Raw genomic sequence first — 27,335 nt, 5'->3', positions numbered from 1 at the left:
GAAATTGGCCAGAATTCCAGACCCTGGGCCCACTCCAGTTTCTGTCTAACCAGGCAGTCACCACAAACCCCAAAATAGTCTTTTGCCTTCTCTTAGCATAAACTGATCCTTGGTATCTACCCCAAGGTCACATTCTTTCTCACAGCAAAAACTAATCTTGGATGGAGTTCTAGATTCTCTGGATCACTGGATAAACCCATGACTGTACATTTTAGCAATTTTACCCACCCAGTGAACCCGGTTCTGTTTTTTGTCTGACCTAATCAGACCCTTGAGGCCTTTCTACAGCACCCAGTTCTATTCCTACTGAAGCCAGCACAGTTTCTATCTGACTCCATCAGACACTTGAAACCCCCTTAAAAGACCTAGTCTTGTTTCTGGTCACAACTTCCAAACCTAGTTCGGATCAAAAGTTAGCTCAAATAAGCTCAGATTGCTCCAAACACAAAGTCACTTACTTTTGATTCCCAGGTGTGGCAAAATGACAGTGACCACAGTGTACCTGGTTACCTGATGCCCCAGGGGTCTGCGGAGCACTGCTGCTACAGATCCTGCCAACTGTGTCAAGACTGTTAAAAAGAATGATCCCTTAGACCAATTAAATTTAGTAGAATTTACTTAAAACAAAACCAAATAAGGCAACTCCTAGAATAGAACAGGCTCTGAGAACCCCACTAATGTGATCAGACAGCATTTGTAGGAAAACAGAAGCGAGATATAGAAAAACCAAAATGGCTACAGCCTAGTTAATCAACCATTCCTTTGGTTGTAGCTTGACTAGTTAGTTGCTTACAGCTTAATCAGTTAGCTGGCTACTGGGCCTTCTTTAACCAGCTAACTCTCATTGGCTGTGATTACACTGTTTTACATGGGTCTCCTGGGTCCAGTGCAGGTTATCAGTCCATATCCAGGGCCTCCTACCAAGTTTTATTTAACATTGCAATACTTGTCTATAGGCAGGCACTTCAAAACAGGAATGTATCCCAAGAGCAATATTCTCTATACACTGAGTCACATGCTGACCCGTGATGCTCTGATGTGTGAAGAAGAAAGACCTGTTGCACGTGGTTACAAGTTCTCATCCCACATAGCTTTACAAAAAGTGTAACCAAAGGCTCCTTACAAATATCTATCCTGTTTCATTAAGCTCTGCTGAGATGTCTGTCAGCACTGGGAGGTGAAGAATGAAGATGTTTACAAGGCTGGCAGCAAGCATGCTACAGATACAGTCTTTACATACAGGGCTGGTGTCCTCATATCCACAAGCACTAGCCTGTCTAAATGAAAATCTTTGCCCACATGAAAATCTTTGGAATACATATGCTCTATTAAATGGTGCTGTGCAGAAATAATTTTCCTGAATTGGAGATCTATCTGTTCCAGTTGGGAAGTAGATATGTGCCATAGTGCAAGTCCTTCCCCATTTCAGTGGTGCTCCTTAAAACAGCCATGGTGGCCTCTCCCATCTCAAGGAAAAGGACCCACAGAGGCTGGCGTGTCCATTTGTATTTGCAACCACAAATAGAACCTACTGTTCTCACAAAGACCTCTTTATTCTTTACCTTTGCAGGAAAAAAAAGTCTTCCTTTTCTCCTTATTGCCTACACACAGAAAATACACTGAAAGAAAATTCAAAATATAAATAAGCAAGAAGAAAGTTCTTGAATCATTGCAATCCCACCAGCCACTGTCATTCTTTAATTTATAGGTATTATTTATCTTCCTGAAAAATGAGATAGTGGACATGCTATTTAGCAATCTGCTCTTTTGCTTGAATATTAAAACACAAATATGTCTGAAAATATATTCTGCAATATTATTTATAATGGCCACATATATGTAGTGAAATATATATGCATATATATGTGTCATATTATTTTTTGTGTGTGTGTGTTAAAGAACCTGAGGTACAGATAAAAGATACCATCTTACTCTATTTCTTGATCATAAGCCTTGTCCTATGCTAATGTTTGCTTAATTTAGCATTTCCTTCCATCCTTCTCCCCTACCTAATAAGCACCTATGTTCCTGGTTTATCTTTTGATTTGCATTCTTGCAAAATATACATCCTTCTTCAGTGCACATGCCTTTTAAATTTATGTAGATGATCAGGTTAAGATATCCTTTTGCGTTTTTTCCCCCATGGAGCTTTATATGTTGTTGGATTAAATTTGGCTTCTACATGCAAATGAACAGCACTCAAACCATGGCCTTATTTAAGAATGCACTCATGTAACTCCAGTACCCCAGTACCGCAAAAAAAAAAAAAAAAGGAGCTGGGAATGTGGCTCAAGAAGAAGGTACATGTAAAACAGCTGAATTTCAGCCAATCACAGGCTGTCAAATGATCCGACTATGTCATGTAAGGCAAACACCTCAATATACCATGCCTAAATAAGGCAAAAACTGCTGTAACCAATCAAGGTGTATTTATCACTTCTTTTTTCTGTCTCAAATACTGCTGCATGCAGCTGGGTGGAGCTCTCTGAACCTCTGCTGGTTCAGAGTGTACCAAATTCATGAATCCTTTACTCAAAAAACTGTTAAATTTAATTTGCTTAAAGTTTTTCTTTAATAGTATTAAAGATACAGCGTGACTGTGTCTCCTTCATTGCTTCTAAGCTCTGTATAAGGCCTGGTGCTGTATATCTTCCCTTATCTACTTTCCTAGTGATGACACTCAAATTGCTATGAACTCCCCACTCCATAAACAATGCTGGGGTGAACGTCTTTGTAGACATGTGAAACTTTCTTGGGATACAACCTCAGAGGAGAACTTGTGGGTCACATATTTAATTTGAATAACTGTTGCCAAATGGTCCTAGAAGGGCTTACCAGTCTACACCCCCTTAAGTGGAACATTCAGCTCCAATAACCCCACATCCCATCTACACTCTTATCTACCGTTCTCTCTTTGCCAGTATAAAAGTTTATCTCATTTTAATGGTGTTTCTCTGATTGCTGATTGAATTGGCATGCTTATAGTACTAAGTTGTTCCTCCTGAGAGTGGGGAATATCTCCCATTTATTCAGACCATCCCCAAATTTATTTAATCACTTATTTCTATATTTAGGTTATTTCTAAGGAAGAGAGAAAGAGAAAAGGGGGCTCCAGCGATTTAGAAAGCCCTTGTGCCAACATGAATGGAGGAGGAAGAGGTGAATGGTTGGATGCTCTCTCTGTGGTCACGTGCCCTTTACTTACCTCTGCAGGATCTAGTACCACATCTTGAACAGTTAGGCGCTCAGAGAACATTAACTAAAGATGGGGAGGAAAGATGGAGGGTCTTTAATGAATTTTACTGCCTGATCTTTATGATCAGTCACTACTTTGAAATACAATCTGTAGATTAATTCCCTCATTTTAAAATGAAATGGTATTCAATAAATGATTCCAAATTAAAAACAGTGAGCATGTGCTGGGAGTGGGTAGGCCTAGGAGGGAGAGCAGGGAGGTTTCAGGAGCAGAGTCTGGTAGCCCAGCAGGTGGCAGAAGGGACAAATGAAATGTCCCTTCGTTTGAGGGCTCTGCAGTGCTTTTGTCTCGCTTTTGCTGAGAGACTTCTTCTCATGGGAAAGGGAGAAGATCTCCAGCTCATTTGACTCATGGAGCCTAATGTGTTTCTACTGTTGGTTGATAAAATTAATTAGGAAAGGATTTTTCATTTGGCCAAGAATCCAAGGCCAACCCAAGTCTAACAGAAGCCAGTATCTAGAAGTGGGGCACAGATATCTAGTTTGTAAAGATTCCCCAGATTATTTTGGTGTTCAGCTGAGCTTGGAAACCACACTGGGCTGGTCCATTCCTCTGCAGACCCCAGGCTAACTCCTGCTGTGTTACAGATTCAAACTCTCAATGTATCAGGCAATTGACTCCCATGTGGTTAGCTTAGAGCTAACCACATGTAATTCAAGTTCCTCTTCAGCATTCAGAGCAGATAGAAACACTGCCACTTAGCCTTCTCATATTCTATACTAAGAAAACATTAAAAAGACAGTTATTTCATTCTTTTGTAAACTTCAAAATTACAGTTGATGCTTATCGGAGAGTTGAACAGGAAGAATGATAGAACAGAGTCCTGTTTTGGAATTTTTCAGGTAATGCCTGTATTTGGGGCTGTGCTTTGCTCAGTTAATAGCAGAGGCTGCTGGCACAGGGAAAGGTATAATTCTTTTCCAGATTATAGGAGTTGCAGCTCACACAGAGAGTTCTCTGTGATGGAGGCCAGTCAGCTTTTATGGACTTCAATGCTATTTGCTTCAGTACACTGTGAAATGCAGGGTCAGCTCACCTAGCTCCATCATGCAATAATAACACATTTTTATAGGAGTAGCTTGTCAGAGCAGCAACAACGTGCAATACATAAAGCCAATAAACACACCAGGTCTACAGATTCTATCCTAGTAACCGGATAAAGCAATAAAATTGACAGCAGCCATCAAAAAGCTCCCTTTCTGACTTTGTGGGGTGAATTTACTGTTGCTTAAAGCAGAGGAACTGTAACAGAACCTTAGATCAGGTGCAGTTACAAAACACAAGTCACATCACGTGGAAGGGGAGCACAGAGGATAAATGAAAGCAAGACAGGCAGCTAGGTCTAGCCATGGTGGAGACACTGTAGCCTGAAACCAGATTAGAGATTTTCTACAAAGTTACACATTGGATATTATTGAGGACAGTGCGACTATGGGGCAGTAGGTGAGGAACTAGAATTTCCAATCTGCAGCCTAAATATCTAAGGCTGGAAAGAGCTGACATTTGACAAAAAAACACAGGGAACACAGTGGGCTGGTGTTGTTTGAGATTACATTCTTACAGTCAGACCTTTTATACTCTGAGTAGGAGGAATACACTTATTAAGAATCCAGAAGGATTTTATAAGGGGTCAGTCATTTGCCTGGGAATCCAGGGCCAACCTAGTCCAATAGAATCTTAATATCTGGGGATAGACACAGGAATTCAGTTCTTTTTTTTGTTTTGGTTTGGGTTTTTTTACTTTTCTTTTTTTAGTTTTTCTGAGATAGGGTCTCATTATATAGCCCAGGTTGACCTTGAACTCACAATCTTCCTGTCCCATGAGTGCTAGGATTACAGGCAGGTGTCACTGTGCCCAGCCAGGAATCCAGTTTTTAGTTTTTTGTTTTGTTTTGGTGGGACTGAGGTTTAAACTCAGGACTTTATGCTTACAAACTAGGTGCTCTACCACTTGAACTACATCTCTATCCCCATTTTCATGGGGTCTCACAAACCAGTTGCCTGGGTTGGCTCAAAACACAGTCCTCCCAATCTCAGACTTCCAAGTAGCTAGGATTACAGGTGTAAGCCACTGGCACCTGGATGGGAGGTTTTTTTTTTTTTTTTCCATATAATAAATTGCATGTAATAAAGGAATTCACCATGACCTTTCCATCTATAAATATAATGTACTTTGGCCATATTCTCCCTTCTATTACTCTTTAGAATCCATATTTTTGTGGCACTGGGATTTGAACTCAGGGCCTTGAACTTGCTAGACAGGTTCTCTACTATTTAGCAACTCCACAAGCCTGGAATCTAGTTTTTTTTTAATTGGCTTGAATAATTCTGGTGAGAAGCGCATGTGGGAGGCCTAGGAAACACTGGAGATGTTGATGGAAGCTAAGGGTAGGTGGATATGGGCATGGGGGGCGTGGAGCAAAAGTAGGTGCTGACAAAGGCACAGGGATCAGAGGCCAGACAACATGTCAACAATCGTTAATATATTGAACCCTTACCACATCCATGTTCTAGAACATCCTTGGGCAGACAGTCTCTCACTGGGCTTACATTTGGGGGGAGAGGATGAGATAGACAAATTGCAACAAGTGAGAAAGATAATTCCATACACTGATGAGCACAAGAAGACAATTAAGGTGCCAGAAATCTCACTGGGTGTGGCATGGCTTGGTTTGAATTGACAGGGAAGAGAAAACCGTGAAATCTCACGGGTGCTTGGGAACCAGCCATATGGAGACTGACTGCAGCATCGTCCAGGCAAAGGAAAGGGCAAGTGAAAAGTCCTGAAGTCCCCCAGAAGGAGAGGGGTTCCCCCACTGCAGTGGCCCTGCCTGTCCTGCTTTTCCTGGGGTGAAGGAAAGATGAGGAGTTTCCTGCCTTATCACTGTTATCATAGCCCACTATTTGTCTCTTAACCTAAGAGCTAGCAAATTCTGACTAGATTGTCTTTCTTTGTTTACGCTACTGGGGATGAACCCAGGGCTTCACACATGCTAGGCAAGTGCTCTACCACTTGAGTCATACCCCAACCCTCTGATTGGATTTTAAAATTGATCAATTCTTATTGATATTCAGAATTTCCTAACGATTGTTACCATCTCTAACCTAAAATTGGTTGTAGAATTGAATGAAGGCCTTATACAGTTGTCTGTTAGTTTCCATGGGGGGAGATTGGTCCCAGGAACTCCTCATAGATACCAAAACCCTCAGATGTCCAAGCCACATATAAAGTGGCATAGTATTTGTATACAACCTACATGATCCTCCCATATTCTTTAAATCATCTTTAGATTTACTTATAACATTTAATACAATATAAAGACTATGTAAACAGTTGTTATACAATATTACTTAGGGAATAATATGAACAAAGCCTGTACATATTCAGTATACATATAATTTTTTAAAACATTGTTGATCCATAGTTTTTGAATACATAGATACAGAGGAGAAGGGTGACTATAAACACAGCATCTGAAGGTATTGTGGTGCACATCTGCAATCCTAGCACTTAGGAGGCTGAGGTAAGAGGATTTTGAGTTGGAGGCTAGCCTAGGCTACATAGTGAATTCCATGCCAGCCTGGGCCACACACTGAGCTTCTGTCTCAAAAAACAAACAGAAACACAGCAGTCTAGTACTTGAGCTCCAATAAGTTTGTCCAGAAGTTCAGACCTCAGAAGATTAAGGCCTGGATCAGTGGGATTCTTTGGGTCTTAGAAAGACCTAAGTTGTGACATTGTCAGCTGCCCTGCCCTCTTTGTCTGTCCTCATTCAATGGCCCTGTCCCCTGCTTGTCCCTGGAATGGGCTTTGCTGACACTTCCAGAAAACACTTCTCAAGAAGCTAGCCTTATTGTGCTTCTCACAGCTAGTGTGCAGGAAAGACCTCGCCAGGACGCTCCTTTGTAAATGTGTGCTCTCAAATACTTTCCCGGTGAATAGGCTTTTGAAGGGCTGCTTGGGAACCAAACCACCTTTTATCTCCCTGTTCCTAAGGGAGAGGGGCTTCTAAGGCCCAGACACCCAGGGGAGAAGAGCATTTTGGACCACAGCCCACCTGGAAGCTGGCTCTGCAACACAAGAGCCAGTACTCCAGACAGGCAGAATGGAGCCTCCCTGGGTATGAAGTGAGAGAGACAGCTGAAATCCTAAACTTCAGGAATAAAGAGGGCTCTTTTATCATTATTATTATTATTATTATTATTATTATTATTGTAGTGATTTGTACCGGAGGGTATTATAGAGAGCTCAGAAACCTAAGAATTAAGGAGATAAATGAAGTCTATTTGAGAGCAAGGTTTATTTCTTAGTCTTTTTTTTTTAAATTCATTACATTTTTCTTTTTTCATTTAAAATAAGCACTGAGACTCTGTCCTGGACTAATTTGCCCAAATGGCTGCATTACTGAGAGTTCAGCTTCAGAGAGCGATAGAGTAGGGGGGTGGGGTTTGCCTTAGTGCTGTCCTTTCAGGCAGAGTGGGAAGTGCTGCTCCTGGTGGGTTCCTCATCCCTCAGCTCCCACCCACCTTCCCCATGAGGAAATGACTCTGTGGCTCTCATAGAGAGCTCTGGTCCCTGTCACTTTACCCTCCATGGAGGACTCACAAATGTAAGAAGCTCAGAAAAGCAACTCAATCCCAGCCAACTCCAGGAGCCAATCTGAAAAGTCTGGTCACCAAAAAATGGTCATGGTCACCAACAGATGACAGTTTCTTCACTTAGGGCAATTTTGCTAAACACATTTTTCAGTCTTCCCTGGAAAGCCTTTAGCACTAAATATGTTGGTATTTCCACCTGAGAAGGAATTTAACTACAAAAATGAGCAGAATGACAAGCAAGAGTAAAAACACCACAAGAAAGAAAGCACCCACAGGTGTAATCCCACAGGACAGCATGACATCGGACAGCTTGACCCTCCTCAGCGATTCAGGATTTGCACACAGGGTCTCCTCTGAGTCCTCGAGTTTGTGCATGTTTTCTTTGTACCATGTTAAAAAGTGAATATTTGAGCAAGTGCAGTCCAGAGGATTGTGACTTAAATTAATAGTACTCTGCTGGGACAAAATGGGGAGGAGATGGGATGGGATGACTCGAATGCCATTGGCAGCCAGGTTGAGGTGAATTCCCTTAAGATGGCTAAGAGCTTCGATGCTATTGGATGTCAGGCTATTGTGGCTTAGGTCAACGTGGTGCATTTTCCCAAGGCTGTTGAAGGCTTGCTGGTCTATGGAAGAGAGATCACAGGAGGATAAAACCAGAATCTCCAAGCTGCCCACTTTCTGAAGAAGGTTGGTCTTCGGGATATTTCCATCTTGAAAGTGGTTCCCCTGTAAGTTCAAATGCCGGAGATCCAGAAGGCCTTCAAGAAGATGCTGATTGCTGGTGTCAAGGAGACAGTGAGAGAGATTGAGAACCTGCAGGAGATGGAGGTTTTGGAAAGGACTTTGTGCAGCATTAACACGTAAGTGAGTGTAGGCCAAATCCAGGAGTTCCAGTCGAGGACATGCTTTGAATGCCTCGCTTTGGAGGCCAAGAGGTTCGTTGTAGCTCAGGTTCAGGCTTTGCAAGTGAGGCAGGGTTTTGAGTTGCAGGTTGCAACAATCAGAAGCATCTATGTCACTATGGCTTAAATCGAGTTTCTGAAGATTTTCTAGTTTTTCTAAACAGCCAGTACCAAGGTGAAGTTTCTTCATGTTGCCTCTGATGTAAAGGTGTGTAAGGGAGGGGAAACTGGCAGCATTGATTTGACACAACTGGTCAAAATTATTTACATTAAGAACTAATTTCTTGAGTGAGTTCATACCCTCCATCCCAGAGGGCAATCCTGTCAGGTGAGTAGCTGTCAGGTCCAGTTGCTGGAGATGGGTGAAGCACTGGAACATGGTGGAGGAGAGGTCAGAGAATCTATAGGTCTGTAGATTAAGGCTCTCCACAGACATTTCACAAAGCCCCTTGAGCATGGCTGAACTAAGGTCTTGGGCATCAGTGTCCTCAAATGTCCCCAGCCACAGAGACTGAACAGTAGAGTTCTGCAGACCACTGAATATCACAGACAAGTTGACAGTCCCTCCAAAATTCAAACTTTGGAAGACTGTTGACTTGAAAGCCCCAGGCTCAATTCCTTTAATGTCATTACCATTGAAGTTAAGGCTTAGGTTAGTGACCTGCTTCAGAGAGTTCAGATCTTCCCTAGAGAGGTAGTGTATAGCATTGTTCTGAAAATCCAGAACTTTCAGATTCCCTGTTGGGAAGTCTTTGGGGAGCTTGATGGAGGAAATATGGTTGCTTCCAAGGTGCAAAGTTTCTAAGTTTTTCAGATTGTGCACTGGGATAAACTCAAGACTGGACATTCCTGTTTGGATTAAGAACAGATGCTTCAGTGATATGGGTCCATCAAGTGCCGTTTCTGCCATGAATATCAGGGGATTTCCCGTTAACACAAGTGTGCTCAGTTGATGATGGCTTTGAAAAGTGTTTTCATGTATCCAGCTAATCTGGCACCTTGAAAAAATAATCATATTTTATAATTATTAGAGAAAAAAGAAAAAAAAACACTGCCACAGTGATAATCCTTAACGAGCCCATCTTTTGCAAATAGTAAAGCAATATGCATTATTATTGAAAATTAAATACAAAAAAGTTTCTGCCAGATCCACAGATAGCCTGTTGAATTAATCCATGAATAGCCACAGTTCTGACTACCGATTTAGAATTTATACTAGATGTCTTGCCCCTTTAAATCGAACACTCAGAGGTTTATATTTATACTGTAAGTAATAATTCATGGCTTTGTTGATTGTTTTAAAATCAAATCATTACTATTTTAAATAATATAAAATATGTATATAAAGCATAATAGATAATGCAAGATGTATCATATATAAACCTGTGCCATCATGGGCAAATTATAACCTTTACTAAACTTTTTTTGTGGGAGAGGGTGCTAGGGATTGAACCCATGACTGCACAAACTAAATACACATTCTTCCACTGGGCTACACTCACAGTCCTTAGTTTTCATCTGTGAAATATAAAAAGAATGCTACTTTGTAGGACTATTACATGTCAAATGATATATGTGAAAATAGTATATTGGACTACAGAACAGCAGAGGTTTGGAGAACCTCATCTTTGTATTGCATTTAAAAAGAACTGGAACACACACACACACACACACACACACACACACACACTGTGGTTTCCTCATCTAACCAGAAGGCAGTATAACATTCAACACCAGCAACTCCCAGTGGTTATGACCTTGAGACATTACTGAGTTTCATGGAAGGACCAAAGTGGAGGAAGTGAACTGTTGCAAGGACGCAGGGGTTGTGAGCACTTGGACTTCTTCCACACACACAAGCTGCACAGCCCTTCTGCCTTCTTCCCTCACTTTTTAGTAATACTTCAGTTCACTGGATCTCAAACACTGGTTCAGCATTTGGAATCCTGATTCTACCCTAAAAACAGATAATGGAACTCTTTGTCCAATTTGGGTGTGGGAGTTAACAGGCACATGTGTTTCTCCTGCAAAATTTTCTTAAATGTCATTACTCAATAATAGTCAAATATAGCATAATATGGCATCTGATTTAGTATAAAATGTATTTTCATTTTGTTAACAATATCCTTTAGAATTTCTTAAACTACACTGATAGTTTGAGAACAGTTCACCTTCCTCTCCATTGACTGGTGTTTATTTGAATCACATTTGACCTGCATACAAGTCTTTCATGGAGGGGGTAAGACAAGTAGTTTGTCTCTGTGCCTTAAGAAGATCTTAGAAACAACTTGAATGCACGGTGTGTATTTACTTAAGTAAAACATCAAGAATACATAGGAACTCAGATACATACCTGGTTAAATCCAAAAAAGTAAGATTTATGAGTCTGCTGAAGGTTGTATTTTGAATTGCAGGCAAGAAATTAAAACTGAAATCCAAAGATTCTGTTGAATTTGGTAGAGTGCCAGGAATTTCACTGAGATCTAAATTTTCACAGTTATATGTTTTGTTGGCTTCTTTCTGATGAAAGAAACAATATAAATTAATCTTAGGTTTGGTAATTTGGCTATCTTGTAAAATTAGATGTTTTGTCATTTGAATAGCAATCTTACTTTTAGCATTCTTTACCAAATATATGCCTGCAAAAAACACAAAATGACTTGTATATAATAATGTTCATTATAGTTTTTTGGAAATATAATAAATAATGGCAATAAATAATGACTAGGCCTTGATTAGATGATGATTTCACATAAAGCTGTGAGGAAAAGGCATTTTTAGACTGTGAGAGACCTTTGGATGGAGATAGGATTAGAGGATATTAAGAAACTATAACTTTTGTTGACAAAAGATTGACAATAACCAGGGAATCCATCAATGTGGAGCTAGTTGAGCAAAATAGGATACACTCACAGATGGAACCCCCAGAGCTGCCAAAGAGATGAGAAGGATATGCATACATTGGTAAGGAGTGACATCCAAGACATAGTGTAAATTGGGAAAAGCAGAGTGTACAACATTGTAAGTGTATATAGGACGTGGTATACTAACTTTCATGTGAAAAAGGGTACGCACATGTTTTGTATGTAAAAATCAACCATAGTAAAGAATAACCAGTGATTTTTAAGGGAGGGGAGGAGCCAGATACAAGAGTCGTGTGCAGTATACTTTGGCTTATACTTGGGGTTGTGTGTGTGTGTGTGTGTGTAGGATTGTTTGTTGCTGTTTGATTTGGTTTTTCTTTTCTTTTCTTTTTTTTGTTTATTTTGAGGCAGTGACTTCCTAGGTAGCCTAAGCTGGCCTTGAACTTGAGATCCCCTTGCTTTAGCCCCCCAGGTAGTGGGATTATAGGCATATACCACCAGGCCCAGATAAAGTTTTGATTTTAGATGCATAGAAACACTTTCTTTCAGCTTGAAAAAAATCCAACAGCACCCAACGTTTCTCCCAAATAAGACAATAAGACATAATGCTATTTCTGACAAGGTACAATATGGAGCACATAGCACTACCTATAAATATTCTTGCCAAAAAGAAAAAAAAAACTTGAATCCAGTCAAGACTTTAGGTCTAGCTTCAGTGTATAATTGATATGGCAGATTTAAACAATACCACAAGGTAGCAGTTAACCAAGAGAAGGGGTAGAGGTGGGGTTAAATGGAGAGAGAGGGAGAGAGAGAGAGAGAGAGTTTTGTTAATATAAAAGTTACTTATAAGATATAAACAACAACAATAGACTAGCTCTTGTTTAGTTTATATCTAAAATAGACAATTTATAGATGTCAGGGAACTTTGAGCACAGGATTAGATAATATTAAGAAATTACAGGTTTTGTTACTCTCAGTGGCTTTGTGCTTATGCAAAGGGAACGTCGTTATTCTTTTAGATGCAGACTAAAGTACTTAGAGAATAATGGCAGGATGCTTGGGGTTTGCTTTAAAACACTGGCAGAAGTGAAGGAGGGAAGGAGTGAATAGATGACGTTAGTAGGCAGAAGGCTGACGGTTGGTGAATGTTGAGTGACACATTATATGTCACTCAACTATTTTGCAATATGCTTACAAATTTTCTTACCATAATGTTAAAAAAACATACTAACAACACAGCACAGAACTTAGGAGTTGTACTCTTAAGTATGAATTCATTTCAGATCTGTGGTATCTGCAGGCTGAGGCTACCAGCCCCTAGGCCTTTGGGTACAGTCCTGTACATAAGTACAAAGGACTTGCTTACCTTGTACCCCACATAGTAATGGATTTGGAAGTCTGCCAAACATTGCCTTTCAAATACTCTAATCCAAGTTATAAATCTTAGTCTAACTAGATAAAAAATGGGAAGTAATTCATTAGAAGCCTATGGAGCTGCAGGCTCATGACTTACATGAATGATGCTTTAGGGTGAAGGGCAGGGAGGCAGGTAGGAAGGTCTGATGGGGTATTTCTTGCCTGAGGCGGCTCCTAGGTAGGAAGGCACAAGAACATGGTTGCCCAGGACCATGGGCCTGCTCTCAGATAGTCTCAGGCTGCAGGTGAGTTCATGCAGCCAACCAGCCCTGTCCTTCCCTGATCACACATCGGCTCACTGGAGGCCCCACCAAAGTTGTGCATCTGACAAAGATCTCCCCTACCACACTCCAGATCAGTGGCTTTCCTCATGCTGAGTTGCACGCAGACTTGCCTAGCTGGAGACAGAAGCGCACAAAGCTTCCTTTGTTCTCAACTGTGGGGCTTGAGATGCCGCCATTTTCATCACTTTGCTTCACTCCAGTTCTGCTTAGTGGCACACGTTTTCATAGCTACTGTGAGCATGTTCAACTACAGGAAATCCTGGTTTCCTTCTCTATTGTGACAATATTATAACTGCCACTGATGAAAATGCCATATTTGTATTTCCTTGTAATTCATTCTTCATTTTTATAGACCCAAAGTCCTCTAGGCACTGCCACAAATCCACATAACTTCCTTGAAATGAACACTTTGCATTTAAAACTTAGATTTAGCTGACTGGTGGGGAAGTGAAAAACATGTTACCAGACTTGTCCTTGGTACTCATGAATGGGGACTGCCCAAAAAGAACATTTATGTCAGTTGCGGCCCCCAAAGCGGCTTAGGTGCTGAGTAGCTTGGAGGAGACATTTTTCTTTTCTGATCTCCATTGACATAACTGATTTCACATTCACTTGAGAAAGGGACTTTCCTCAACTTGTCTTGCCCCACAGCAAAAAGCTCAACTAGCAATTGCTTCCTTCTGAATATGTAAGTGCCCATGACAGCTATATTATCCTGTAGCTCAGCTTCCTGTGTGCTTTACTAAGCACTTTACTGCACTAATGGGATTCAGAAAAGTTAAGATTTCAGGAGGAGCTCTGTGAGCCAGGGGTCCGAGGGAGCTTCTGGAAAGAGCAAAGGCAGGTAAATTAAATAGCTCAGTTTCAACTGAGTAAAACCTAAGAACCAGTGGTTGATGCTACCAAGCAGTGTCAAGAACCCTGTGCCACCATAGTAAATAACCTCCAGTTAGGTGGAGGTTGTTGCCATTTGATACCTAGGAGAGAGAAGAAATGTAGCTAAGAGAATTTAAAAACCAAACACATTTCCAAAAATGACTTGGACTTTGCACATGCGTGAGCCCACTGCCTCAGAGCTTTTTCAATCACAACTACAATCAAAATTGCTACGATGGTGGGGATACCAAAGCACTGCATGTTCTGGAAACATCTAAGAAGCATTACAGTGTTTCCAGTTGACTGTATTTTTTTAAGGCTGGCAGAGTGCACATGTATACACACATTCACAATTATTCTCATTCTTTTGGAATGGGAGTAAGTTGAAGACATAGTGACTCCTAAATACCTCAGGTTATATCTCCTAAGAACAGGATATATAATCATAGCGTCACTACCAAATTTAGAATATTTAACATGATTCAGTGTTACTATTCAGCATATACCTTATATTTAATTTTGCCATTTTTCCCAATATTTATAGTATTTTTTCTTTATGCAATACAGGATCATACACTGCACTTGTCATATTTCCTTAGAGTTCTTTAATCTGAAATAATTCCTTAGCCTTTTATGACACTGATTTTTATTTTTTTTAAAGAATACATGTTTATATCTGCCAGAATGTCATTATGGGTTGACTGGATTCAGGTTATACATTTTGGGTAGAAGTACTATATCAGCAAGATTGTATCTTTCTCCCTGTTAAGCTGTCAGAGAGGGAGTTCTGATAATATGGCACAGTGTTGCAGAACTGCAAAACAATAACACTCAGAGAGTGAGAGGTGAGGATGTAGAGAAGGACCATACAGCTTGGCCACTGCCAGGGTCACCTGCTTCGGGTTGATTTTTCTAGGCCACTTCTTTAGAAAGCCTTGGATTTCTAGAATTTAGTAGGTTGTCAGTTTCTGAAGTTGCTTTTGCACTCATCTGCTTTGTCTGGCTAAACTGAAGACAGGACCCTTCTTGATGTGAAGTCCTGTAGCCAACAGAGCTGTGGCAAGGCCATGTGGTATTCATGGCTACTGCTCACCCCTGCTCCAAGTCAGGGACGTCTGCTAAGCACCCACCCAGCACTGGGACCCATGCCAGCCACTTCATATCCAGCTCCTCTGTCTCAAAGCTATGCCTTTTACCCGGAGGAGGGCTCGCAAGTGTCACATGTGTATTTGCAATTCTTCTTCCCTCCAGGGGAGAATTCATTTGCATTTTTTCAATCAAGATCATATTTTGCTTCTTTCTGCTCTGTCTCTAACTCCCTCCCATCCCACTGTATTTTCTCTCCTTGCAAGTGTTGGAACATTTTCTAATTTGGAAGCCTTTGAATTTTACTGAGTGCTTATTCCCACCTTCCCAGATGCTTCATCTGCACTTTACACATTCATGCAAAGAGTCTGGGACACTGGGCCCAATCCTACCTCTTTAATCACACCTCTATCCAAGAGATAACAATTTGATGAGTAAGCTGAATTCAAAGCAACAATTACTTTCTGCAAACAAAACAAAGCAGACCCTCCTAAGAAGGCACATCCCCCAAAACTTTGCTGTCAATCTGATTCCTGCAGAAAAAGGGTGTTCCACTTCCATGCACTTTATTTTCTGTTTGTCTTTAGATAAACTGGAGGAGTTGGTGATTACAGGAGCATCTCAACATCATTATCTAAAGATGGGAAACTCTTGCTAAGAGCTCAAAAAAAGAGCTCTGCTAAACGAACCCCATCCCTAGGGGCTGAAGAACTTTCTCTTAACATAGTTTTGAGGGGATGGGATGGCCCAGAAGAGACTGTTTGAAATGGGGAAGCATGCTTTTATTCCCAAGTAAGGATTCCAGAGTGCGCTGAAAATGTTACCACAATTTGAATCACACAACATTGGATTCCAGATACTATTTTCTTATTTGACAGCCTCTGATGGGTTGGTCGTGGCTGTAATTTTGTACTTTTTCTCTCTCTCTCCTTCTTCTCTCTCTCTCTCTCATATATACACATATAGAACATGTAGCATTAAGCAGTAGAAGAATTTCTATGGATTGTTTATGAGTGTTCATTATAATATTCTTAGAACTTGTGAGTAGGTTTGAACTCCTTTTAAACAGAGTTTTATGTAAAAATTAATCTTGGGCTAAAGGTGTGGCTCAGGAACAAGAGTGCATGTCTCACAAGCAAAGCCCAGAGTTCAAACCCCAGTACTGCCAAAATCATCACCACCACCATCATCATGACTCCTTGCTGCCATTTATGTAATAATGTAATTCCTGATAGACCTAGATCTAAGTGTGAAACCTAGAAATAAAAATAAATATGAAACAATAAACCTTGTGGAAATCATGGGATTATATTATCATAGGGGTAGGCAAAGATTTCTTAAACAGAACATAAATGCACTGAAAGTAATAGAAAAAATGATACATTGAGCTACAATAAAATGAAGGACTTCTATTTAGCAAAAAATACCTTTAAAAGAGTAGAAAGATTAAGTCACAGAGAGGAAGGAAATATTTGTGATCTGATAAGGGACTGTATCCACAATACATAAAGAATCTCTACAAATCAAATCAACCCAAGAGGAAATGGGCAAGAGACCTTCATATGAACAGGCTCTTCACATATATGTAAGAATGGTTACAAAGCTTATGTAATGATTACCTTTAGCTCAGTTGCAGTGTGCTTGCCTAGTGTGTGCAAGGTCCTAGATTTAATCCTTACCACGGCAAAAATGGGGGTGACATAAATAACCAACAAAGTATGAAGATGTACTCAATTGAGTTATTCATCAGGAAAATAAAATTTAATCCCCAGTGAAACACCCACCTATCAGAGTGGCTAGCATCACCTGTGTAAATATATATGTGAATGAGGCTGTGGAGCAATCAGAAGTCACACACATTACCAATGAGAATAAATTCATCCCAACATCTTGGAAAGCTGGCAGTATTTATTAAAGTCGAACATATGTAGGCCCTATGGCTAAATACAGCCACTTTTAGGTATATATTTAATAAAGATGTGTGCATTTGTTTCTTAATAATATAGACAAAAACCTCCAAAGCAGCACCCTTAGTAAAAGCCAAAAACTTACAAGTAATGCAAATGTCTATTAACAGTGGAATGGCTAAATAAATGGGAAGTCACCAATACCACAGAGTGCCATTCAGTGATGAGAATGAACAAATGATTGCTAGTCACATCATCAATAAGTCTTGCAATTTTTTTTGGCATGTAGTGGGGTTTGAATTTAGGTCCTGCTGTTGGCTAAGCAGGCACTCTACCACTTGAGCCATGTCCCCAGCCTTTTTTGCTTTGGTTACTTTTGAGATAGTGGCTTGCATTTATGCCCAGGTTGACCTGGACCAGGATCTTTCTATTTATGCTTCCCATGTAACTGGTATGGCAGGATTGTACCATCTTATGCAGCTTTTGTTGTTTGAGGTAAGGGCTCATAAACTTTTTGCCCAGGCTAAATTCAAACCATGATCCTTCTGATCTCCACTTGCTAAATAGCTAGGATTACAGGCATAAGACAAGTTTAATACTGAGTACACCAAATGGTACAAGGATATAAAGCTCAAAACCAAGCAAAAAAGAATTATGTGATAGAAATTAGAGGGCTGGATGCCTCTGGGCATCAGGCATCAGGGAGGAGGCACAAGGAGACTTCTGGTGCTGAGGACATCCTGGTCTGTGTGCTGGTTACATGGGTGTGTTCACTTGGTGAAAACACAATTGACTGCACACTTAGGGCTTGTCAACTTTCTCTGTGTATACTTTCTTCAACAAACTAAAACCAAAGAAAACAGAACAAAACCCTTACTTTCAGGCTAGTCTATAATAGCTCATGATGGTTAGTTAAGTGAGCATGTATATGGCTGTTATGCTTGAACTGGAGGTGAGGAATGAAAGGGGATAAGAAAGCAAAGGGAGGGGGTGGGTAAAACTGCGGGGTTCTTGAGCTTGGGAAAGGGCCAGCACTAAAAACCAAAGGCCAGACCTCTTCTCCTAACCCCTCCTGTTTTTCTTACACCTGTCTGCAGCCTAGAGGTCCCTTGCCTTCAGGAACAAGCTCCCATTCACCTTGGTCTCTCCAAATGCCCTTTCTAGTATTCACACTGTGGGAAGGGCTCAATAAACAGTCTAGAATCCTGTTGTTGGGAGTAACATATGAGAGAAAAGGCAAAAGAAAATGGTGATTAGAGGCCATTTAAAATCAGAGTCCTTTCAGAGGGAGAGCAACAGGAAAGTTACGGCAGGAAAAGATTTCTGGGCCTCTTATCTCAACCAAAAGGAAACTCAGTGCAATACAGGCCTTGCCTTGGAGATCCTGGGACCCATTGCATCACTCCTGTGACCCAAATAGCACTGACAACCCAGAACAGACAGCCAAAGGACATCACTCCTCTCCCTGCCTCTTTCCCCTTCTCTCTGTAGAAGCCAGAGTGATTTGTAAAAGGGAACTGGCAATTCTGGGGCCTGATGTGCTCTAGTTACTGGTTCGGTATTTTCCTTCTGTTGTGGGCTGAATTGGAATTGCATTACCCACCTCCTCCATTCATATGGTGAAGTTCTAACCCCCAGTACCTCAGGAAAAGATTCTATTTGGAGAGAGGGTCCTTAAAAAGGCAATTATGGCAAAATGAAATCATCTAGGTAGGTCCTAATTCAATATGACTAGTGTCCTTATAATAGGAAATTGGACACAGCCCCACGCACAGTGGAAATACCTCATGAAGACATAGGTAGATGTTTGTCTACAAACTAGGAAGAGAGGCCTCAGAAGAAACTAACCAGTCAACACCTTGATCTCAGACTTCCAACCTCCGGAACTGTGAGAGAATAAATGTCTGTTGTTTAAACACTAGTCTGTGGCACTTTGTTACAGAAACCTGAGCAAACTGATACACCATCAGCCTTAATTTCCCCTGGGCATTCCACTCCTCTTGGTCCTGATTCCATTCAAATACCACACTAACAGGATTCTGTTCATTTCTGTTCCAGGCCTTATTCCAGTCCTGGCTTTGATTCATGCCCTTGTTTGGCAGGTCTTTGCCCTGTGTTCTGGATCATTCTCTTGACTTCCTCCTAGCTATTGCCTTCATTCTGTACCTTGTAACTCCTGACTCTTATTCTTTTCAGCCCCAACCTAGGAAAGGAACTAACCAAGTCACTAAGACCAATGATCCTTCCTGTCTACAGCCCTTGTCTGGCAGGCCACATGGTTCTGGAAGCTTGCCAGGGTCAGAGTAGGAGGAAGGCTGAAGTATTTTAGAAGATGGCAAGAGACCAAGGCCCTTCATCCTCTCTCTAACTGTCCTCCCCAAGACCTTCCCACAGGCTGATAAATATTGTTATGGTCAGAAACAGAAGTGCAGTTTGGCTCTGTTCTCTGATTTTACTCAGGTGTGTTTGTCAAACAGATGGAGGGCTGTCCAACTGGAGGGGAGAGCCAGACTCATTCACAGCACCTTCTAAATGTTCTGAAACCTGGCACAGTCCTATCTTTACTAATCTTCACCCCGAGAGGCAGGAAGACAAAGGATGATTTGGGGGTAGTGACCACATGATGGGGTGGTGGACAAACACCTCCTCCAGGTCAGGGGACAAGTTTGGGGATCTGCTATTTGCACTAAACCCCATTGGTATCTCATGTGTAAATTGGAATTATTTTGGGGGAACTGTTTAAGCAAAAGGAAAACTCTCACTTTTTCTTATCAAGATGCTACTAGACTGTCTTCTGGTTGAGCTCTCAGGCTTCTTTCTCATGATAAAAAAAATGTCTATGAATCCCACTGGTCTTTTTTTGTTTAAACGGAAGTTTTAGCTCAATGCCTCATACTTACTAGGCAGATACTCTACCACTTGAACCACGCCCCCAGCTCATTTTTGCAGACATTTTTCAGGTAGGGTCTCATATTTTTCTCTGGGCCAGCCTTGGGCCATAATCCTCCTACTTACAGCCTCCAGAGTAGCTGGGATCACAGGCATACACACCATGCCCAGCTTATTTGTTGAAATGTGGGTCTTGCTAGCTAACTTTTTGCCCTAGCTGGCCTCAAACTACAATCTTCCCAATCTCCACCTGCTAAATAACTGAGATTACAGGTGTGAGCCCCAGTACCCAGATCCCTTCTGTCCCTTTAAAGAGAGTAGATATTGAAATTCTCAAGGCTCACATGGAACTGTATGCTGAGCCTCAATATTTTCAGCAAGTATAATCTGGATATAGTTTGGACTCACCTCGAAGCATGTCTGATCTGAGGAGGTGATGACTTCACAGCCAGCTGAAAGCAGCACAGCCAAAAAGAGACAGCTGATGCTGGGAGCCATCCCAAGCCCAAGGCAAGCCCAGCTTGGTGGCCTTATCTAACACTGGAGGGAGCTAAGCACTGAAACACACTATTATGGCAACTTGGTGGCCAGATTGCTGCTCAGAAGGGTGATCTTGAGACAAGAAATGCCATGGACTGCTCAGCATTCAGTATCTCTGTGCTGCAAATAAAGGGAAGTTCCTTTTGCATACCAACAATCTTTGTCAAAAATAACTAAAAACCCAGCCATGGCGCATTTCCGGGCAAACATGAATGGGTGGTGCAGCCCTCTGGCCTCTAAGTGTGATGGTTCCCACTGGTTTTGAGTCAGTTTCAAGGGTTTGGTCAACTGGAACAGCTTCTAGTTCCTCTCCATGAGCAAGGCTTCAGGAAGCTGTTCCTCCACAAGAGATGACTTTGTTAGCTGTCTAGGACACACAAGAGGAGGGCATGTAGGACAGGCTGACAAGGCAGGACACTCTGGGAGCAGGTGGGAGGGCTATGGGCCTGGGAACTGGAGCAGGAGGCAATAGGTTTGCAGGGTACCTGCTACTTATACTTCGAGCACTACTGGGCTCCCCTCACCCATCTTTGCCACCGATCTTTTCCCCCACCAGGAGAGGAGGCCTCCATCTCTCCCCTTGATGACTCAGGTCTGTGAAAGCAGCTCAGGTGGAGCCCCTTCTTGTTCCTTCCCAATGCACCCAGGTTAAACAAAACAATTGCTATAAACAAAGGAGCCTGGCTAGAGGGAGCAGGGCTAAGGATGTCAGCCTGGGCTCTATTTCTCCTTCAAAAGAGCTTGGAAGCAGGACTGCAATTGTTCTCATCCTGGTGCAAGATGTGGCAGTGATGAAAAAAGTCAAAGAGCAAGCATTTCCTCAATGGGCTGAATTTAGCTACCCTGGACCTCCCATAATTTCCCAGATAGAAGTGATCGGTGTTATTGTCTTCCCATTCCATTCCCAGGAGCCCAGTTCTTAGCTTCAGCGTTCACAGCGTTTGAGATACTATTCCTACTGTACTATATTACCACCACCGTTAAAGTGATGATAGTAGCTATCATTGGTTGAGCACTTACTATGCGTCAAACATCCGGTCAGAATTTCCTTTTGTTTTTCAAACATTTCCCCATCCTACAATATTTCCACATGGGCTCAAAGGAGATTCTATTATTTCCCTCATTTTATAGTGGTAGAAACTGATGCTTCGCTACTAGAGAGTAAGGTTGGGGTTTGAGGGCTGGACAGCTCCAAAGGCTCTGCTATTACTCTTCATGGTTGAAGAGCAGAAGAATGTTCTTCCTCTGGAGATTTCAGAGCAGATGCTAAAAAGTGCAGAGGGTTAGAGAAACTGCATACTTGACGCTGTGCAGGTCTGTTTTAGGTAATTCAACATTCTGTCTTTCTTTTGCTTTTTGGCAATACTGGGGTTTGACCTCAGGGCCTCATGCATTACTAGGCAGGTGCTCTACCACTTGAGCCACTAACCTTGATCATCCTGATTTCTGCCTCCTGCGTAGCTAGGATTACAGGTGTGAGCCTCTGGCAGGCTTTTCTTAAGATAACTATTCTTAGCAATAGAGCACCTGTAAAGATGCTATTGGCAAAGTATGGTATAAGCAAATGCAGGCAAGTGACAGCTACTTTGCTTCAAAGATGGCATCTGTTATCCTGCATGGGAAGAGGTGGGAACTGCAAGGTGTCGGAATCTACTTACCAAATGAGTGGTAAGTAGACTCTTACTTACCACACTGCCAAGTCATTTTACTCCTGAGTCTTTTCACCATCTGCAAAACCAGAACTGTAATTCCTGTTCTGCTTACATCACAGATTGGATCCTATATGGGAAAATGCTTTCTTAACCTTAAAGCCCTACATAAATACAAAGAATGTGAAGCAAAGACTCCTCTGAGTCACCAGTCGCAGTGTCATATAAAAATCACTCTCACGAAATTGTCCCCTGCCCCAGAGACATTGAAAAGTCATATTACTTTCCTTTTTAAAGAAAGGTTTGATGGCCTGGTTAAGGCCAGAAGATTTTGTCATTTTCTGAGACCACACCATTTGCATATGATTTGCATGTGTTTGCATAATGGATTCAAAAGACCCACTGCAAGTGTATAAGAGTAAAAGAAAATAAATGAATATGAGTGACCTTCTGCCACAGCATTCAGATCAAATATTCAGGGCATAATACCCTGAAATATGAAATAGATTAAAATTTAAACTATTGCAAACAGATAGGAAGATAGGTTTTAGAGTTCAGAAGCAAGAATGAAACACTTATTTGGCCCCAGGTTGTAAAGAATTACATCCTCCTAAAGGTTACCCCATCCAAATGATTTTCATGCCCGAATTCTCCCCTCCACACCCCTTACCCCACTTCTCTCTGTAGGCAAAACATACTCATTGCATTATTTCTCAGTCTATTCTGAAATGTCTCAGTGACAGAAATCTTACTATCTCCCAACAAATTGTTCTGGTCAATTTTGACTATTTAAAAAACTTAATCTTATACTTAACTGCTAAAATCTTCCCTCTAATGCCCACATAAACATTCTGGTTTTCTCCAGCTAACGGAGTAAATTCAAACCCTTTCCTATCTGCCAATCCTTCAGGTATTTGAAAATATTTATGTCCCTAGTTCTTCCCCTTTCTAGGCTAAAAATACCTACTTCTGCTAATTGAGTCACAAGTTTATGCATTTCTAATCTCTACCATTCAGTTTATTTGAATACTTTCCAAATTGCTCAAGAAATGTACCCACCTGAGTTTTAATCCTAGTTTTGCTATTAACTGATTGTGTGTCATAGGGATAGTCACTGGGTCTGAAGTTAGTCATCAGTAAAATGACAGAGTTGGATTAATTTATCTATAAGATACTTCTTCACTCAAAATTCCATTGTCCTATTTCAAAATTACAAACTTTCAATTTGCTATGTAGGAAAGTTATTGGCTTCAGCCAAAAAAATGAAGTTACACGTGCTTTCTCTTCCTTTCTCTTCTTGGCTGGAGCAAAGAGCACCATGACTGCTGCAATCCCAAATCACCCACAGTACAATGGAGGGGCGGAGCAGTCAGCATCCACGCTAAGAATGATTTCTGTCAGAGATACAGAGAGGGAGAGGGCAAGCTGAGAAAAGGCATCAGAAACTCAAGTTATTTCTACTGACCAACTGCCACATCAATGAAGAAACAACAGATCTGTGGGCCTTGAAATTTCTCATGAAGTTTAAGTGTTCTTAAATTAGATATCAACATAGATTTACATATATCCTAAATCATTCTTTTTATTGTTGTTCTATTATTTTATGAGGTCCACGTAGTTCATCCTTTATGGTTACCTGTTCTCCATGGGTGTTCCCAAAGAACTGCCCACTTTCATGTCTCGTGGATCCTATGTGGTCACTTTCCTGTATCTCCATGTGACTATAGTCTAGGAGTGACTTGGGGTCCTAGGATACCTTCTTTGGCCCTTCAGGCCATTTTCTGGTGATAATCCAAAGGCTAAATTACTTTCTTTCAGAATGTGCAAGTCAAAATATGCTCTTGTGATCCAAATTTAATGAAGAACTAGATGTGTAGTTCCATTTGATGATGGACCAGTCGATGTTAAACTTGCTTACCTTTTTCCTCTGAGTACATTTAGTTTTGGTTCTGCTTTTGACTCAAGCCTACTTCCTCCTCTGCCATTCCCCCACCTCCAAATGGTTAAACCTAGTTGGTATCTAAACTTCTACTTGAATATTTGAATATACTTTATAATTAATATTACTTCTGTCAATTATTTTTCTCAATACTTGTCTACTTTATTTTTTTACCAAATTGTTATGATACAAGGTGCAGAACCATACTCCCAAAGTAGAGTCCTCTTCAAAGTTATTGCCACCCTCTGATCTGAAGTTGCTTGGTGTGCTGCTTTGTAGGCACATCAGAACAGAGCCTGTGGTTCCTTTGATTCTACTTTGTGGTCAAGCGGCTGCTATGCTGTTCCTTTGCAGTTGATGACACTTGTGAGGCTGGACAAAGCAAGTGATGCTGCTGCCCCTAAGCCTTCAGAGGGGACATGGCTCTCCTCATGTGCTGCTTAATTTCTTAGCAGAGGAAAGACTTTTCTTCTAGGTTCTGTGCTGGGGCCTGTGAATTGAACTTACAAAAGAAAGATTCACAGATGAAAAAGCATAAAAATTTAATTTGCTGTTAATATTTTTATGTGGCACAGGGAGTTTCATAAAAAGAAGGAACTCCAAAGAAGCGATTAGACCTAAGGGCTGTTACACTACTTTAACAAAGATCAGTACATTGCGGGAAGATGATGAGATACAGGAAAAAGACGTCTAGGCTGGGAGAAGTAAGTTGTGCAAAGTGTATGAGAAATATATAGGGGAAACTAATGGGAGGTGAGGGTTGTTGTTAAGGTCTGCTTTGACTCCTTGCATGGGGAATTTATGCCCTGCTTTTAGGAAGAAATGGGGAGGACAGAGCACCTTCCTACCTCTATAAATAAATAAATCTTTATTGTCTTCAACTCAAAACAATCAAAAAGTGGCAGATATGGGGTGGGAATGTTCTATGTATTGTTGATGGCACTGCTGCCAACAGCAAAAAACCAGAACAGGCAATGTCTTCACATGGCGCAGCCAGCTTGCTTCTATCACCTAAGCACTCTAGGTCTTTGTACACCTTCAAGTCCAAGTCTACTGGGCTTTTGTACTCAGGGGAGGTCAGAAATCCTTCCTTTTCTCATCCAAGGACAGTTTGTATTTTCTGCCCCAGGATTTACCTCTTCCTAAAATGACTAATATTGAAAGCATTCATTCTCTGAAGCCTTCATTACAGCAATTTAAAAACAGATGAAGGAATATTTTCCCCAAATCTGGGTTTCATTATTTTTTGTGGTCACTTAGCTATACACACATGGTTCTGAAAATGTGTGTGACATAACAGAGTATCTGTCAAGCTTTCACTTTCAATTAATCAGAATGTTAGTGTGATTCACTAACTTCTTTTGCACCTGATATATTTTATGAAGGCAGAAATATTAAAGGCATCCTTAGGGTTTTTCACTCAAACTGTAAATGGATACAATATTAACAGGCAGAGAGAGACAGAGACTAGAGGATAGGATTGGGAATTGGGATTCTGAGATAAACTCTCTCTTCTGAAATAAAGGGGTCTTAAGGGTGGTGTATTAAAAATCAGAAAACTTAAAGCTAAATATAGGCTTAAAAATAACCTAATCCAACCCTGTATTTTTTTCTAATTAAGAAGGTAAATGAACAACCTATGAATCTAATAGTCCCAAGAGTTGAGACTATTCATATTACACTTAGCCATTTACTTTTGGCCCTTCTGAAACATTTCTTACATCCTGTCTGTGGTTAGGATTTTAGTCCTTTACAGTGAACTTGGGAGGAAAGGGTTTCCTTAACTATCAAAGAGGTAGGCAACAACTTCCCCAAATGGTAACATGGCATCCTTGCTTCATTGTAATGAGCCTCAGCATGACTAGAAGCATTTTTGCGAGCTGGATGCTGGTAATGTAAGGGTACCTTTTTTTTTTTTTTTTCTGTACTGGGGTTTGAACTCAGGGCCTCTCACTCTCTCACTTGCCAGGCAGGTGCTCTACCACTTGAGCCACACTCATAGCCCTTTTTTTTTTTTTGCTTTAGTTATTTTTAAAATAGGCTTTCACATTTATGCCAGGCTGGTCTGGCCCTCCATCCTCCAATTTATGCTTCCCACCCAACTGAGATAGTAAGCATGTACCACCATATCTAGCTTTTATTAATTAAGATGGGGCCTGGACTGCCCTCAAATCATGATTCTCCGGAGCTCTACCTCCCAAATGGGAGGCTTTTGTTCATTCCTTGCTTCATGAGTAGTCAAGAATTCAATAACTTTTATGGGCTTCCCTCTTCAGACACAGGCACTCATGTGACCTTAGACATAGGGACTAATGTGACCTTGTACATGTTGTAAGCCTGTAAGTGTCCCAACATCTATAAAACAGAAGTTACTCTCTCCCCTGCTTACCTCTTAAGAGTGCTTATGAAAAGAAGGGGAACCCATAAAGACCTATCAAAAATTATATACTGCCTCTATTATGGCCTATGCCTAAATGATCAGGGTGATTCCTTGTCCTCATTTGTTTGTTTGGTGGTACTGGGGATTGAATTCAGGGCCACCTGACTGCTAGGTAGGTGCTCAACCACTTGAGCCACTCCACTAGCCTTTTTTGTGTTGGTAATTTTTGGGATAGGGTCTCACTTTATGTCTGTACAGGCCTAGATAGCGATCCTCTGATCTCTACCTCCTGAGTAACTAGGATTATAGGTGTGAGCCACTGTGCCCGGTCAGGTTTGTGTTTTTAAGGAGCAGTTCCTTAAAAGGTCAAGTAAAATTAGTGGCAAAAGTTAAATGATATGTAGAGAGCAATTACTAGGTGGCAGGTACTCCTATAAGCACTTGACATACCTTGTCATACATAATTTCAGAACTTGTTCGTATAGGCTCTATTTTTATCTCAAATGTATAGATAAGCAAACCAAGACCAGAGTGGCTCAGGAATATAAACGAGGTCAGTGGAAGACCCAGAACCCGTAAGTAGCTCTGTCTTATTCCACACTTACTCTGTTGCCCCCATCATGCTGTTTCTGAAGCACTCCCTTTGCTGTAATGGAAAGGATCCCAGAAGCCCAGCCATATGGCAGGAGATGTGCCTGGCGTGGGTGGCCCAGGGACTCAGGTTTATATTATGCCCTTTCCT

The 27,335-nt window shown here is 41.1% G+C and overlaps 1 protein-coding gene across 1 annotated transcript; it reads right to left on the bottom strand.

Annotated features, from left to right (window-relative positions):
- Positions 1–5,521: 5,521 nt before the first annotated feature.
- Positions 5,522–20,790, bottom strand: Cd180 (CD180 molecule). The gene is made up of 3 exons (XM_020165557.2): positions 20,494–20,790; positions 11,114–11,280; positions 5,522–9,758 (listed from the first exon to the last, which is right to left on the bottom strand). The coding sequence occupies exons 1-3, from the start codon at positions 20,581–20,583 to the stop codon at positions 8,030–8,032; spliced, it is 1,986 nt and encodes a 661-aa protein (XP_020021146.1). The 5' UTR covers positions 20,584–20,790; the 3' UTR covers positions 5,522–8,029.
- Positions 20,791–27,335: the final 6,545 nt, after the last annotated feature.

The sequence above is a fragment of the Castor canadensis genome, chromosome 6, assembly GCF_047511655.1.
Source record: "Castor canadensis chromosome 6, mCasCan1.hap1v2, whole genome shotgun sequence".
NCBI lineage: Eukaryota > Metazoa > Chordata > Mammalia > Rodentia > Castoridae > Castor > Castor canadensis.
Note: the sequence above shows the minus strand (reverse complement) of the source record. Positions and strands in the feature narration are given on the sequence as shown.